Raw genomic sequence first — 17,886 nt, forward strand, 5'->3', positions numbered from 1 at the left:
AAAAAAACTGAAAAAAGACCAGTTGGCAAGGTCAAGCAGTATTCATCGATGGAGTAAGATCCACCGCATAAGAACTGTTACTGCCTTTAGTAGTAATGACACAAACAAATATTTGCCATGTAAATAGTAAACAAGTGGATAACTAAGTTAAAATGTTGTTAGATTCATTAAGGCCTCAAAAAATTAATGTGTTATGGGGTACTCTATTTTTCAGAGTATTTAAATGATGCTGCTGATGATGTTAATGACAGTTTACTAGCAAGAATATCCCCTTATTCAAAATTTAGTAATATCCCACTTATAAGAGCAATTAAGTGTAATTGATGTCTGGCATTTTATGCACATAAAAGAATTTTCATGGAGTAATAATAGCTGTTCGTTAAAATCTTTAATTGACCTATGGCTATTATCTCCCTGTATACTGCAATTTGTCTATGGAGGTTTACATAGTTCTGGCCCCTTCTAAGATCACAAAATAATTAATGGTTACCACATTAATGGTTACCACCTTTGCTAATCCTTCTAATCAGTGGGAAAAGACATGGGGTTATTGGAAACTGAATTGTAAAGTACTTAAAGATTAATTTTTTTGTGTACTATCAAAAGCAACAACAAAGAAAATCTTTAAGGATAATAATCTGAGTAATTACAAAAATGGGAATTTTTTTAATTGAAAGTAAGAAAATTAGTCATAAAACTATGTAAAGAAAAGAGACATTGAAAAAGAAAATACAACTGTAGAAGACATAGAAGATATCCTTCTTTAAAACGAAACCCATACAGAAGAAGAAGAGGTTAAATTGGCTTAAAATAGAAATAGATATGACCAAAAGTGGCTTTATTCGCTCAAGAGAAAAGTGGTTAGAATAAGGTGAGAACAACACAAGCTATTTTTTTGCACTGCAGAAAAAAATGATGAAAGAAATAATATCACATCCTTAAAACTGATAACATTATCAATTCTAACTCTTCTATCTATATGTATCTCAGTTCTACTGTCGTCTATATAAATCTAGTTCTAACATAATATGGTGCAAAAAATTTAAAAATGATGCAAAAGACTTTACCCCACAAATTTCTGACAATTTTAAAATGAACTGTGATAAACCTATCTCCAAATCTGAACTTTTTGTGGCTATTCATATATTGAAAAACATAAGCCTCCAGGGATGGATGGTCTACCTATTGAGTTTTTCATATGCTTCTGGGATGTTATTGAGACACCTCTTTTTAATATGAACAGGGAATGTATTAAAAGAAAAGAGATGTCTCTATGTTTAATAACCCTGTTTCCCAAGCCAAAGACCTATCATCTTCTAAAAAATAATGGGAGACCTATAACATTATTAAATATAGACTACAAAATTCTATCATTAATCATTGCCAGATGAATAAGACAAGGTTTAAGCAAAATTATTAAAGAGACTCAAACTGGATTTATGACCAATTTATCCTTGATTTGCTGGACTACTTGGATTATACAGAGCCTGATGCACTGCTCCTTTGCCTGGATTTCTACAAAGCATTCAACACAGTAGAACATGAATTTTTATTCAAGTCACTTCAAACCTTTGGCTTTGGAAATACCTTCGTTTATAATATTAGAATGCTCTATGAAGAAATAAGTCATGCTATTTCCAAATACTACTAATAGTTTTTCAATTCACATTTCTTTTCCTTTTCTTTTCCTCATAGTTGTAGAATTACTGTCAATATACATTTGACATTGCCGCTAAATTCAAGGCTTAAAGATTTTTGAGAGAAAGGTATTAGGATAACCCAGCTATCTCAGTTTTATTTCTAAAAAACAAATATCAAATTGAGGATGCTATTCACATGGTAAAAACATTTTTCCTGGTTGAAATCTAAATACCAAGAAATGTGAAATTCTAAGTTCCAGTGGATCTAATGAAACCCTGATTTGCAACATTCTAGTTAAATAAAGTACAAAATATCGTAGAATCACCAAAAATATAAAAGAGAGACAAGAAAATAATTTCAAACCTAAAATCTTTGTATTTACAACACTGGATTAACAGGATAATAGTCTTCCTAGCAGATTTACAAAAGGAAAACTCACAAATTCTCAACTATGAAGAATATCTTTCTCCTAGAAACTTCTGTTACAAATAAAGAATCTCAAAAGATTGTTAGTGTCATTCCTAGTGAAATTTTGCAATTAATGAATGGTTATTACAAATTGCAAGTTACAAGAACTATTGACAAGACCAACTTTCTCTGTAAATGTAGTAGATGTTAAAATTCATAAAGCACTAATAAATATATAAGGGATTGCCTTTATACTAGATGTAAAATAATTCCATATGGGAAATTTTTCTGGAATTCTAATTTCGCCGATATTCATAGGCAAAAAACATGGCTTCCTCCTTAAAAAGTTGCCATTCCTAACAAAGTAAAAGAATTATAATATAAGATAATTTACAGTTTATATCCCACAAACTCTTACATATTAAAGTTAGCTGAAATCATTAACAAATGTGACTTCTGTGCAAAGGAAGAAGACAACATAAAATATTTATTTTATGAATGCCCAGTAACTAAGGCTTTCTGGAGAGCTTTCAAGAATCATTTTGAAAACCAAACAAACTATACAATCAATTTGAACATCAAAGATATCATTCAGTTACATGGAAATAAAAAACAAAAATTACAACAGATAGTTAACCTATTAATCTTGTCAGGTAAATTTCATATACATATGTCCAAATTATGTAGGCCATGTATCACAGTATTCATCACTGAATTTAAAAACCACAATGAGACTGTAAAATTCTGGACTTGAAGCTGATTATCAGCTGGCTCTGTTCACTCTGAGATTTCCATTCCGGCTTCAAGTGCTTCATGTGATGGAGGCAGAGTTGTTAATGACAACCATCATCATCAGAACCACAAATGTACTCAATATAAGATGAAATGATGATACCTGCGGTTAATTTGCCTGCAGTGACAGCAGAAGAAGGTATTCCACAAGGTGAAATGTAGAGAATATGATCACTTAACAACAATAGAATAAGAATCTGCAAAACACAAGAAATAATTTCCAAATATTAAATTAAGACTAAGGATGCACTTTAAACATGGACAGGAACAGTAAGGGTCTTTAGTAAAGAGTGGATATTTTTTTTCTTTTTTGTCTGATGACAAAAAAAACATTATGAATATGTTATACACATAAACAAGTTAAAAGTAATGTCAGACTCTTTCTACAGTCTAAATCAGAGAGGAGGAGAAAAGTAGTTCATATCTGATTAGGTCAAATTGACTTACTGGACTTAATACAAGAAGTCATGTTAAATAATAACCAAGTTAATAAAGTTTTCTGATGCTGCTGAAGGTTTATTTCCATCAGTTATGTTATTAAAAAACAGTAAAGCTGATGAAAACTATAGTGAACTGATCATATTTCAAGTTATTATTTAAGAAACACTGTACATGCAAACCATTTATAATCGGATCATATCAGAATCCTCATTTATCGGACCATTATTTAATAACTTTTGAATTACTGTTACTGGACTACACACTATTAGGCAAAAATGTCTTTTCTAAATGTCAATCTGATAGTGCTGTAGCAAAATTTAAGGAACTGATTCCATCAGCACTTAATTCACTGACATATTACAATATAACAGAGGACTCCTAGGCTAACTTTAGTCCCTCCCAAATTGACCATCTTGTTGATAGTGATGCGAGCTCCATGGGAATGACACTCGACTCTATTGACCCTCTAAAAATGAATATAATAAAACAAAGGAGATTAGCTCCATGGTTTAACTCCCAAACCCATATATTAAAGCAAACTACGCAACAACTTGAATGGAAATGGCGTTCTACCCAAATGGAAGAATGCCGCTTAGCCTGGCATGATAGTCTTAAAACATATAGGAACACCCTCTGTAATGCCAAAGCAGCCTATTACTCATCTCTAATAGAGGAAAAAAACAACAACCCTAGATTTCTTTTCAGCACTGTAGCCAAGCTGACAGAGAGTCATAGCTCTATTGATCCATGTATTCCTATAGCTCTCAGTAGCGATGATTTCATGAGCTTCTTTAATGATAAGATTCTAACTATTAGAGACAAAATTCATCTCCTCCTGCCCTTAACCGGCACTGACTTATCTTCAAACACAGGCACCTTAGAAACAGCTGTGCAACCTGATGTATACCTAGACATTTTCTCTCCCATCGACCTTCACCATCTAACTTCAATAATGCCTTCATCTAAACCATCAACTTGTCTCTTAGATCCCATCCCAACTAGGCTGCTTAAGGAAGTTTTACCCTTAGTTAGCACCTCTTAATTAGATATAATCAATATCTCTTTATTAACAGGCTATGTACCACAGTCCTTTAAAACAGTTGTAATTAAACCTATCCTTAAAAATCCTACTCTTGATCCGTATGTCTTAGCCAACTATAGACCCTTCCCTTTCTCTCTAAGATCCTTGAGACAGCACTGGTGAAAGTTAAAAATGATCTTCTAACTGCATCGGATGAAGGACTTGTCTCTGTAATTGTCTTGTTAGACCTTAGTGCTGCATTTGATACCATTGACCATCATATCCTATTACAGAGACTGGAACATTTAATTGGCAAAATGAAAGGAACTGCTCTAAGATGGTTTAGGTCCTATTTATCAGATCGATTTCAGTTAGTGCATGTTAACGATAAATTCTCCATATACTCAAGAGTTAGTCACAGAGTTCCACAAGGTTCTGTGCTTGGACCAATTCTATTCACCTTATATATGCTTCCTTTAGGCAATATTATTAGGAAACACATCATAAACTTCCATTGCTATGCTGATGATACCCAATTGTATTTGTCAATGGGTGAAACCAATCAGTTAGCTAAACTTCAAGCTTACCTTGAGGACATAAAAACCTGGATGACCAGCAACTTTCTGCTGTTAAACTCAGGCAAAACTGAAGTTACTCTCCTTGGCCCCCAACACCTCAGAAGCACCTTATCTAATCATAAAGTTACTCTGGATGGCTTTGCCCTGGCCTCCAGCACTACCGTCAGGAATCTCTGAGTTCTCTTTGATCAGGATATGTCTTTTAATTCTCACATAAAACAAACTTCAAGCACTGCCTTTTTTCACCTACATAACATTGCAAAAATCAGGCACATCCATTCTCAAAAAGACACAGAAAAACTAGTACATACTTTTTTATCTCTAGGCTGGATTATTGTAATTCCTTATTATCAGGCTGTCCCAACAAATCTTTAAATACACTCCAGCTGATCCAGAATGCTGCAGCGCGAGTACTGACAGGAACTAGGAAAAGAGATCACATTTCTCCTGTGTTAGCTTCTCTGCATTGGCTCCCTGTACAATCCAGAATAGAAATTAAAATCCCCTTCCTCACCTATAAAGCCCTTAATAGTCAGGCACCATATCTGAAAGAGCTCATAGTATCCTATTACCCAAGTAGAACACTGCGCTCCCAGAATGCAGGCTTGCTTGTGGTTCCTAGAGTCTCCAAAAGTAGAATGGGAGGCAGAGCGTTCAGTTATTAGGCTCCTCTACAGTGGAACCATCTCCAGTTTGGGTCCGGAAGGCAGACACCCTCTCCACATTTGAGATTAGGTTTAAAACCTTCCTTTTTGATAAAGCTTACAGTTAGGGCTGGCTCAGGCTTGTCTTGAACCATCCCCTAGTTATGCTGCTATAGGCCTGACTGCTGGGTGACTTCCCATGATGCATCAAGCTCTTCTCTCCTCCTCTTCCTCTCCATCTGCACAGATTCATATGGCATCAATGCTCATTACTAACTTGACTTCTTCTCTCCCGTAGTTTTGTGCTTTCTCGTCTCTCTCATCTCTCTCGTCTCTCTTCCTGTTGCTTTCTGCAGGTATTTCTGCCCCTGGTGCTAGAGTCTGGATCTGTGACTGCAAACCACCTACTGCCCCCATGATCCTGCTCAACATGCACTGCTTCAAATATTATGATTATCATCTATTATTATTCACCCTATTATTATAATTACTAGTTTTAATTTTAGTCTCATTATTGTTACACATCTTTATGTTATACGTCTACTGTGCTAACTATAAAGTATGGTCTACACCTGCTCTACAGGAGCTGCAGCTGATCATACATAAATAATGCTGATAACAAAACAATGGTCAGGGGCCTATATTAACAGTTCATCTTAAGTTAATATGAGGTTTAGTAGTCCGAGTTTGTTACTTTTCAAGCTATCCACTTTGATATGTCAGTCTGTTTAATACAAAATCCCTCTTTTTTCTTCTGTCGACAGTCTTTTCCTGTTGAGCTTAAGTGAAGGATACAAAAAGAAAGAGGTAATTTTAGTAACTTTGGAAGATATCCACTTTGATGTGTTTAACTCAGACTGCTGAACCTTATATTAGCTTCAGATATTTTTGTGCATTTGTATGTGGTAGCAGAGAAAGCATTTTTCTTGTCATATTGAATGTGCTTGCGTGTGTGTGTGTATGTGTGTTTATGTGTGCGTAGGGTGTGAAAGCAGCTCCTGGGCTGGATGACTGAGATACTGTCTGCTCAGCTGTTACAGACACTCAGTGTGATGAAGTCTGAAATAACAGCAGTCACACTCTTCATTCACGAATCAGTTTTGTACATTTGTGGAATATTTATTTATGTATCTTTTGTCAGTGTAGCAAAATAGGCTGAGGAAATCTGCTGTTATTAATTATATAACAGCTATACATTTTGCACTTTTATTTGTGGTATAAATTTAGTTTTTTCAATTTTCATTACTGCTTAGGCAAATCAGATTAACACATAATGTACCTCTGTTACTTTGTCCATTGAAGAAAAATAACGTCCCCTCCTGCCATTTTTTTTTTTTTTTTGAAGAGCTGAAAACAAAACAGATTCCAACACAGGAGTCTAGATTTTAGAGAACTTTTTATATGTATGAGATCACAGCAAAGAAATGATGCCCACAGCACAGTCAGGTTCAATGCAAATCTTTTACATGTTTAATGATACCCATACATTTTTAAACACTGGAACAGGTCATAAAAGAATACTAAAAGACAAAATATTTGTTATAGCTGTGGAGGCTACAGCTAGTGCCAATGACATTCAAACACCAACACATACAAACACGACTCTCTGATATATATGATTTTACTTTACATCTTTTTACAGTCCTTTGTTCTTTGATATTTCATCGAGAGCAAAAAATGATTGACATTAAAAGATGGTTACACCTCAGGCTTCAACCTTTGAACACTTGAGAAACATTGCAGGTCTACTTCAAATGGGCTTTGTATCTAAAAAATTAAAAATTCTTGTATCACTGCCGAATTGGAGAAACAAACTTAAAGGTCAATCTTCTGGACAATAGCACATTACATCTTCCCCTCTATGTGAATACATACTGTATACTGATAGTTAGTGTGACACTCATAATCATGAACATAATCATACATGAGAAGGTGCAGGCCTGCATTACAAGATTTATTCAACAAAGTGCCAACATTTACCATTCAAGAGCAGGCTGCTCTGAGAAGGCCACTCATTCATGATACTTTGGCAATATGAGTAACAGAGTGGACTACATGTTATAAATACATCATGAGAAACAAACTGTTTGTCAGCACTCCCTCCAAATTTTGCCCATGGGTTTTCAGAAGAAGTCGGCTTGTTAGCTGGCTCCATTAAAAAACAACTCCCAACAGTGCCAAAGTTGTTAGCTAGCAAGCTGGCTTCAAATACATCTCAAGCTGGGATTCATTGAAAATAGGGGACTAGCAACCCTGTCCCACTGAAGCAGCTAACTTACAGCTAACAGAGCAAATACAACCTGGGCTTGATAAAAGAGGGTGAGTTGGTGCTGTATTTTTAGATTTCTGTAAAGCATTTGACATAGTCAGTCATGACGTTCTCATTTCCAAACCCTCTAAGTTTTCAACTAAAGCAACAGTGTGAATGTCATCATATTTATCTCATAATTTTTTAAGTTAAAGTTAATGATGCACTGTCCAGCAGCATGAAGTTCTCAATGGGTGTACCTCAAGGATCAGTTAGGTCCCCTCTTAACTGAAGAAGCCTTTTGGAGGCGAAACGTCTTCAAAAACTTCAAGCAAGTCCAGTTGCCTTCACATAGCACTTACAGAGTCCCCTCTTGTTTAGCCTATATGCTAATGATCTTTCACTACAGTGTCAGAAGTGAAAATGTATGCAGAAGACACAGTTGTATACATGTATTTAAAAACAGTAGAGTCTTACAGCCCCCTATAGTTAACATTCTCATCAAGGGTGAAAAGATTAATATGAACCTCAAAATATTGGTGTAATGATGGATCCAAATCTTCATTTTAAAAAAACATGTAAAAAAAAATGGTAAAAACCATTAAGTACAACTTAGCAAATTTAAACTAATTTGAAAATGTCTTTCTATGGATGCAGCCAAGACATTTCTACATGCCATGATCCCTTCTCGCATGTTCTGTTTTGTTACATTCTGGGGTCAGGCTGAACAAACATTAATCATTAAACCACTTGAGTCCTTGTACAAACAAAGCTTAAAAATTCTGGATAAAAACCCAATTCAGTATAATTTAGGGCTGCAACTAATCATTATTTACATTACTGATTATTCTGCTGATTTCTTGTTTATTTATCTTTTGGTTAACCAATTAATCATTAATTGTTTGGTCTATTAAATGTCAAAGAATTTTATTACTGTATATGATAAAGAAAAGCTGCAGCATCATCAGAAAAACATCATCTTCTGAGCTTTGAGAATTTCACGTCATATGCAAATGTATGTCTTGTGTATAAAAATTTAAATGGGATTGCCCCTTCTCCATCACGTGACATTGTTTACTTTCATTCAGTGAACTCTAAAATACTCAAGAATATCAGATTATGCTCTAAATGTTCATCGCACTTCATTTGTCAGTATTCTCTGTGACAGACACAACTGAGTGGAACATCCGAACAGATCACATGAGGAGTTTTAGCTCTATTAGATGCTTAAAAGCCCAACTGGAAAATCTACTAAAAGTCACTCCACTCTGACTCTTAATTTTATATGTTTTGTTTACCAAAGAAATATTTGTGCTTTTAATTTTCTCTAACATACCCTTGTTGCTGAAATGTGTGCATGTGTGTGTGCAATTTTGTATTATGTATTCTGTTTATGTTATTTTGTTCGTTATGTTAGTTTAGTACTGTTCTGTCACTGTGCATATGCAGATGTAAATGAGCATTAACCTAACTCTTGCACAACACATCAAATGTAATATTTATGTTTCATATTGTAAATGGTTTCTTACAAATAAAATAAACACATAAATAACAAAAGACAGAAGTTTAGCAACACTGTGTGCTGTCATGTCATTGCTCACTAACAGCTACCAGCTCCTAAAATCACAATTTCATTATTGCTACATATGTTGAAACATAAAATATAAGCAGCTTTGGAGTTGTCGGAATGTGTTATGTTTCAATTTTAACTGAGCCAGGCTAACTTAGCTAACAGGTTCCCCATGCAAAAAAAGAAAAAAAAAAACTTTGATCGCCACTGCGGACGTTTCCTTTAACATGGACACTTTGCAGTGTGAGTATGAAATCCTATGGTGCCAGCAGCTCTAACAAAAAAACAAAACAAAAAAACAACAGAGGCTGGAAGTGTCTGGAAATGTGAAACCAGAGTAGGATAAGGCAAAATTAGATTTTGGTCAATAATGGGTGCTTAAGGTCTAATGATTTTAAATTTATTGTAAGTCAATTTTAAGAGTCAATTCATTACTTAAATACTACAGAGCTGTTGGGTACTCAGAACAAGGTTGTGTCCATCCTGTTTGATCAGCTGGAGAGTGGACACTACACAATACCATCACCGTCAAAATGATCCAAGATAAAACATGACCCTCTGCTCCAGGATCAGCGCCTTTTTTAGCTATGTAAACCAGATAGTCTGTCACAAACAATACCATTCATTACAAATGGATTGATGAAGTTTTATCAACACTGTCTGAGGCACTCTTTTACAATCCACTCTGCAATCCTCTCAGTATGAAACAAAGGGTAAGAAATGGTTGAAAGGGCCTAATGGGGAAATCCACTTTAAAACAGAATTTACATCTAGGACAAATATCAACTCTACATGTAATGACATCACAGGGAAGCCATATAAAGGGTTTTCAATGATTCACCCTTCCGAGTCCAAATTGTATGGGGATCACTTCCAGATCAGCTCCTCCAGTGGTCAGTCTACAGGCCACACTGGGACTGCTGACGGTGTCTGCGAACGCTACACATCTGGCTGAAGGACTGTCCACAGCGCGAGCAGCTGTAGGGCTTCTCCTGCGTGTGGACTGTGCGGTGCCTCTTCAGGTGGCTGGACGAAATGAAACTCTTCCCACACAGTGTGCATCGATAACGCCTCTCCCCGGTGTGGATGAGTAAATGTACTCGCAGGTTGTTGGGCTGGGCGAAGCCTTTTCCACAGTGGGGGCAGGTGTAGGGTCTCTCCCCTGTGTGCACCCGCTGGTGCAGCTCCAGGGCAGCTGCGCTGGGGAAGACACGGCCACACACAGCACACACCACAGGATCTTTAGCAGCAGCAGCAGTGCCGCTCCTGTAAGGCCTCCTTTGGCTGGTCGTGATGGCAGAAGGAGCTGTAGGGGGAGGGGGTGGAGGAGGCGGTGGAGGTGGTGCAGCTACAACAGCAGCAGCAGCGGCTGCGGCAGCAGCCATGTCAAAGGATGCAGCGAAAGCAGCGATTTCATGAGCTCCACCTGTAAAGAGCATGGTTGGAGGGCCATCTAAACTGTCTCCTCCTCCCTGTGAGGGGAAGGAGGCAGAGGGGTGTCCAGTTTCTGTGTTCCCCAAACCCAGCTGTGCTACTGCATACGCTGCACCAAGATGGCTGACCCTCTCCTGCATCCAGGCCAGGTCCAGGCCCAGGCTGTTTAGGCGGTCGGGGCTGGGCTCATCTGATGCTACAGGGGCCGACAACTGAGAGGGATGAAGTTCTTCTTCTGTAGTATCATCTGTATGGATCTCTGGCTTCAGAGCACCACCTGTTACGCTCCCTCCAAGTTCCCTGCCAGCGGACTCAGGGGCCGGGACGCTCCCACTGCTGAGCGTCAAACTGTTGCCCAGAGGCTTGTTTGCTTTACGTTTCGCTCGAGGCCTGCAGGTCAGGTCCATTGTGGTGTCAGTGGGGGAGGAGGAGGGGTGGATGGTGGAGGATGTGATGTTGGTAACACTGGTGTCAAGAACATCACTGGGGGGGGCCTCTTCACTCGGCTCCAGGGCTGAGGAGGGGCAGACAGCCAAAGAGAAACAGAATGAGTGGAGTTAAAGAAAAAGAGAAAAGAAAAGAAACATTATTGCTGTACTTTTTTGCTCTCAACTCAGAGAACTGATGAGGTTTGACAATGAATTTAGGGAAGTCAAATACTATAAATAAATGAGACCCGGGGATGAATCTGGAATAGATCAGATCCACTTGTACATCAGTTTTCCCTGTGTTGTTACGAATAGATTTTAGTTTAAAAAAAAATCCTTTGATTCCTGGAAACTATTTGTATTTTTTGAGGAGGTCATTTTTGCTGTAGCTTCACTCTTTGATTAAACAAATTACCTGATGATCTCCTCTTCTGGAGCGTCTGAAACCTCCCTGATGTGTTGCCACTCTGTGTAACTTCAGAGTTGTCACACTGAGCAGTTTCTCTTTGTCATCGGGGTACCGGCAACACGAGGCCTCTGCTTCGGAAGCAACGTCGCAACAAAGGCAGCAGTGAAGTAGTGATTTTGTTAGCTATTTTTAGATTTAGTCTTAGTCTTAGTCCTGAGATAAAAAGTCCATATTAGTTTTAGTTATATTTAGTTTACCTCACCCTTTTTATTTTTAGTCAATTTTTAGTCGACTAAAACTCTGGACATTTTAGTCTTGGGTTTGTCAAGAAAAACAAACATTTTAGTCTAGTTTTAGTCGACGAAAACACTTGACATTTTAGTCTAGTTTTAGTCAAGATCAAGAATGAGCAATTTTGTCAAACTTCAGGAAAATGCTTTCAAATAAGATTTCATCAAAAAGACTAACAATTAAGTCTGGAAAGATGCAACAACATAAGCAAATCCAATGCAATCTAACTCAGAAATCCATCAGAATGTAACCAGAAGAAAGAAAACCTTCACAATCAAAAAGAACACTGTGTTGTACGTTAGGTTACCTCAGTTTCTGTGTGGTGCGCCTTAAGGTGTCTCTTCAGGTTTGTGGTTTTCTTCCCAGTGATTTTGTGGTCGCAGGGCTTCTCTCTTGACAATACCACACACTCACTTTTTCTCTTGGCTGCATTATATTTGAAGTGGGTCCAAATGTCAACCTGTTTTGTTGCTGTCATGTTCTTTTCACTTCACTGTATGTTATCCAATCTCCTATAGCCATAACTTTTAAGTAAATAGCTAGGTCCAGTTAGCGCTGGAGCGCTGCTGGTGTACAGAATTACCCGAAAGATGACTCGAGCGCACAGAAGGTGAAACATCCACAGCAGCCATTCAATGAAGGACATTTAGATTATGTCATTGTTTGAAAAACCACTCTATATAATTTTTGTCTCCTCTTTTTTTGTCAATGAAAATATTTTGGTAAAGTTTTAAATTTTTAAACTATATTTTAGCCTTGTCTCTTTTTATCAACGATATTGCATGTTGATATAGTCACAGTTTGTGTTTAATGACATTGTTGCCGTCTTGTCATCGTCTCGTCTTAGTCATGGAAAAAAAGGTCTTTGATGAACATATTTAGACAGTTTTTGTTAACGAAATTAACACTGCAGTGAAGAATAGCCAGCGTGCATTACCTAGACCGTGGTTAAGTGAGCCAGCAAGGGAAGCAGTGTAGCTAGCTAGCTAGAGTTAAACAACATAGAATTTGCTAGAGAGTCATGATGTAGCCAAAGTTAGCCAGATAGCATTAGCTAGCGACACAGCCTGAGCAGCCTAGCAGTTAGTGTTAGCAGAAATGCGCAGTATTCTGTCAGTGAGGCAGCGGGAGAGTCCTCTCAGACGTGCTGGTCATCTTCCTTGTCATACTGTTACCATGGCTAGTAGCCCCTGTTGCCTTCCTCCCCAGGAGGGAGCGAGCAGGCTTTAACAAGTAACAAGAAACTTCAACGGAACTTGCTTTCGGGGGTGTGTCACTGACTGGAGGGTTGACGAAAGTTTGCTGAGTGCTATATCTGTACTCCAGGTGGCTGAGGGAAAAAGGTGACGAACAGTGGGTGTGCTGGTGCTTCATAGTGGGTGGATGCCTCCTGATTGGGCAGTCTGTCTCAGGGTGCTGAGACGGAGCCTTGAGGGGATAAACCAATAGCGAAGCCTGTTGGAGGGCGTAGCACGTACGAAACAGGATGTAAAAAGAAAGCAGATCTGTCTGTTATATTTGTTAGTGTGGTTAAAGTGGCAATCTCGAAGATTCCAGTGATGGTTGATTTGGCAGCACCTGTAGTTACTAATAGTAACAGCAAATGCATTTTAATACCACAAGTCACAGAATTCTGGGGGTAACAAAACAAACTATTGTTATTTTAATAAAGAAGTCAGGTAGTAATTGGCCTTTTTCTATCATTCTGTGCGCAAACGTAATCTGAATTTATAAGCAGCATGAGTCTGCGAACAGCATGAGTCTGCGAACAGCAGGGCACAATGAAAGCAGTTGGTTACCTTGCTGAGAAGTGTGTAGCCTGTCCCCTGCAGCCTTTCATCTTGCAGTTCAGTAGGAAATGTTCGGTTTGCATTAGCAGTAGCTGAATACAGCATTTATTCCGGGAATGCCGCCAAGAACATCCAGTTCATAATATTACAAATATATAAATATTGCAAAACTTTCATTAGTGGGCTATAGGCTCAAAAAACATTGTGTTACCTCATTCGGCGATAGATAAGTGACCTAATAGGACATTTATTTCAATAAAAATCTTCAGGATTGCCACTTTAATATCTGAAGTGTATTGAAGTGTAGTTTTCTTAAACTCAGTGAACTTAACTCAGATTGTTTTAGATGTTTAAAACTCATTAGATGACTTTGATCTGATTATTAAACTTAAGTTCAATTAACTCACCTTTGTAACGCAGCAACTTACGTATTTAACCTGAACCGGCTTGAAATGATTTACAGTGCTGATTGAGAAAAACTGACAAACTGACTGATGTTCAGACATGGTGTAAGCTTTACATCAGCTCTAGTTTATCTTCATATCTTTCTTTCTCTGTGTTAAAACCAGAGTAAACATTGTAACCATATGAACAACCAATGCAACCCTGATTGAATCATGCACAGAGCCACACTCACCAGTAGACAGGCCACACTCTGCCATGATGTTGACCTCCACCTTGAGGTCCAGGTTGCAATCATCTCTCTCCACTTTCTCCTGCTTTACTAGAGGCAACACCTTGGTTTCCTCCTGCTGTGATACAGTGATAAGCAGCTGGAACATGACAGGACATATCTGCATTTATCAGCTTCATTTATCATTTTTCACACACACACACACACACACACACACACACACACACACACACACACACACACACACACACACACACACACACACACACACACACACACACACACACACACACACAACATGTACTTAAGTATATTTTTGAAAAAATTTTGCTTGGAGTACTATTACATAAACACTGGTACATACTTTCCACTTTTACTTGATACTTAGAGAAAAATCGTTACTGTTACTCTGTTACATTTGGATACATTTATGGCGCTACTTTCATTTATTTATTATTTTATTCATTTATAAACATTACGTTAAGAGGCTGGTTGTCTATTGATCTCAAGTCTGCTGGCTCTGAGCTATCCTACTGCAGTCCCACCCCTCATGACTCTGTTCATAGCTGAGTAATCACGGAAGCTACAACAGGAGAATCACATGAGACAAAACATCCTTGGCCTCACTGTTTTTCTTTTTCCACTGTTGGAGGCTTTAATAGTTACTATTCACAGACCACAGCACTTAGTGCAGCAAGCTCTGGTTGTGAACGCTGGTCTGAGGTCGGTACATCAGAGAGCTTTGCTTACACTTAACCGAGAGAGAGAGCAGTAAATGTGTCTGTTGTGTTTATGCTAATGAATTTAATACTACAGTATATACAGACAGCATATTATGCTTAAAAACTACTGCTACTCCTCGTGCTGCCTCTGTCCTAATGTGAATATGATAATCTACAGTAAATATTAGAGCTAACAATGTGCATCCTTGCTACTGTATTAACTAAGTAACTTCACGGTCATTCATGTAACCCAATGAAGACACACAGAAAAGAGAGAAATTAGGTGCACTAAAAAAAACAAGACTACTTTTATTTTCTGCTGACATGACTGATATTATGCTCTAATCACAGATGGTCTTTTTTGGGGTTTGAAGGGTCAGAAGTGAACACCTGTATTTAATAGGCAATTCCCATTGTTAACTCCTATGTAGCCTAAATCCATTATCTGATATAAGACATTTTCAGTGAGATTAGAGACTGCCTTGGCACCTTTTGTGATCTTATTGTCTTCATTTTACTAGAGAGACCTGGATGTCTTGGGGTCGCACCTGATCTGTGGCTGTCTGGAATGGGAACTGGGACTTGGGACATTATCAAAGTTTAAGACTGTAACATGTTGACACTTTTTTTATCTACTTTCTTACATAATAAACATGGTCCATGCATATCTGATTTGCCGATTAATTTGCCAAATCATAATATAATATAGGAGATGACAGGCATTTAAAATATTTAATAGAGTATGAATTCATATCGGACGTTTGCGATCACACTTGAGATATACAGACTGGTATATATGTAGCAGGTTATCATGTATGATCAATTCTTCACCTGAGAAGACCATCTGTGGTTGAACGTCAGTCATATCCACATCAAATAAAAGAAGACAGAAAAGACAGTAGTGTGCCAGCATTTTGTCTTTTTTCTTTTCCTTAAGTCACTCTTACTCAATTAGTCATTTGGATTACTACTTTTACTTGTACTTCAGTACAGTCTATAACTACTCTATCTATCTCTGATCAAACAGGTCAGGTCACCGGGGCCCTCATTTATCGATGTATGCTAATGTTGATATGTGTCGAATTTAACAATTTGCATTTGATGTATGATCTGGGACCATGTTCATACACGTGGGCTACCTGAAATGCATGATCTCACAGGAGACATAGGTCCTGTTCACACCTGGCAATAAAATGCATCTTGGGTGATCCAATCACAATAAATAGCTCTAGGAAAAGGTGTGAATGCACCCAAGATGCACTGAGGATGAATTGAGATCCACTTATTTATACGACATTCAAAGATGGTCTGCATATGGCCACATTCTTTTAGCAGTGTGTACGTGAATTTGTCCTGGGCAACACTGAAGGACTTGCTACTCAACAACAACCTGTGAATAAATAGATGTACGTACTCATTCGCAAAAAAAATCCAAGTTGTACAGATCGTGTAAGCTGGCTTTGCTCACATCTGAAAATTTCAAAAAGCCCATAGCGATAAGTGCGTCAGACATCTTGGGTGATTTGGTTTGCCTGGAACATGTCAAGGAATAGACCCAGTCTGTACTGTTTTGATTTCTTCTAGGTTTTTTTGCTTTTAATTTCCGGCATACTAGGCACGAAAAGTGCATTGGTGCTTCTCACCAGTTAAAAACAGTGTCAGATTTGGTCTTTGCTAACAGAAACGATGTACATACTTATTTGCATATAGAGAAGGGAGGTGATATTCTATCATAAGTGGTCACTCGAGACACATGTGGAGACGCATTCTAATGCCAGGTGTGAACTGAAATACTTGGAACTGTCTACTTGTGATCGGATCTCCCAAGACGCATGTTACTTCCAGGTATGAAACCCTCCATTACACATTGTCCTTTGCCAGATTGTGAAGGAGGCAGCAAGAAGCAATTCCAGAACTTTTTAACCGCCAAGTTAGAAAACACCCATCAGCCATCAGCATCTGCAGCTGCAGCTAAATCCCTGCTGGGTAAATCAGGATTGTATTTGATTTTTGTCACATCTCTGACTGATGTTACCTGTCATAATGTTGAGATCAAATCAAATGCTACTTCTTAAACATGGTGTCTTCAGTGTGTTGATGTGGTTTCAGTGGTTTGATCTACTTGAGTGAACACTCCACCTCAGAGGTTAAGTTTCCAGGTCACCTGTGAGTTTGAGTGTGTCATCTCTGCTGCATTCATTTCTATTTGCTCAGAGGGTAGAAGGGATGCCTTCCATACACTAGAACCTTGATGTAGCTGTGAAGTGCTCACAAGACTCAACAGGCTGTACTTAAGAAAAGGATTCTTCTGATTAATCTTTACCTTTGAAATCTGATGGAAGGATTTGTCTTCAGAGGTAACAGGAAGAGGTGGCATCAATGGCTGATGGCCATTAGGTCCTGGAAAATAACACAAGACCCTGAGCAAGTACTGTCCACATTTCCTGTCTTTTCAACTTGTGGTGTTTTAGCTAACAGTGTCATCATTTACCATGTACAATCAATCTCTTCAAAGTAATTTCTTCAATTCTGAGTGAGCTCCTAAGCTTCAGATTTACAGTGCTTCAGTCAAAACGCACTGTCTGATTTCTCATCTTGAATGATCTATTATGTGTAAAGGGAAAATGTAGTGATATAGTAGTATAATACATTCAAATAAATGTAGTCGAATTTTTTAAACCATGATAAACCCCCCTGACATGCATCATCTTGTTTTCAAGGTCTTAAAACAAAAACTCATAAGAACTATCAGGAAACAAAACAATACAAAATACAAGGCATATAAAAGACGACAATCTACCCGATGACAAAAACAAAGAGTTACAACTTTAATAC

At 37.9% G+C, this 17,886-nt stretch overlaps 1 protein-coding gene across 6 annotated transcripts in view; it reads right to left on the reverse strand.

Moving 5' to 3' along the window:
- Positions 1 to 6,936: 6,936 nt before the first annotated feature.
- Positions 6,937 to 17,886, reverse strand: part of LOC120799829 (zinc finger protein 358-like) — a 38,466-nt gene continuing 27,516 nt past the window's right edge. For 5 of the 6 annotated variants that reach the window (XM_040145238.1, XM_040145237.1, XM_040145235.1 and 2 more), the window contains 3 exons: positions 17,375 to 17,451; positions 14,333 to 14,468; positions 6,937 to 11,291 (listed from right to left, as the gene is read on the reverse strand). In XM_040145238.1, the coding sequence (XP_040001172.1) occupies positions 10,243 to 11,291; positions 14,333 to 14,468; positions 17,375 to 17,451 (1,262 nt within the window). In that variant the 3' untranslated portion in view covers positions 6,937 to 10,242. The remainder of the gene's footprint in view (positions 11,292 to 14,332; positions 14,469 to 17,374; positions 17,452 to 17,886) is intronic. The other variant, XM_040145236.1, reaches the window with a different exon arrangement.

Source organism: Xiphias gladius, chromosome 15, assembly GCF_016859285.1.
Source record: "Xiphias gladius isolate SHS-SW01 ecotype Sanya breed wild chromosome 15, ASM1685928v1, whole genome shotgun sequence".
Taxonomy (NCBI): Eukaryota; Metazoa; Chordata; class Actinopteri; order Istiophoriformes; family Xiphiidae; genus Xiphias; species Xiphias gladius.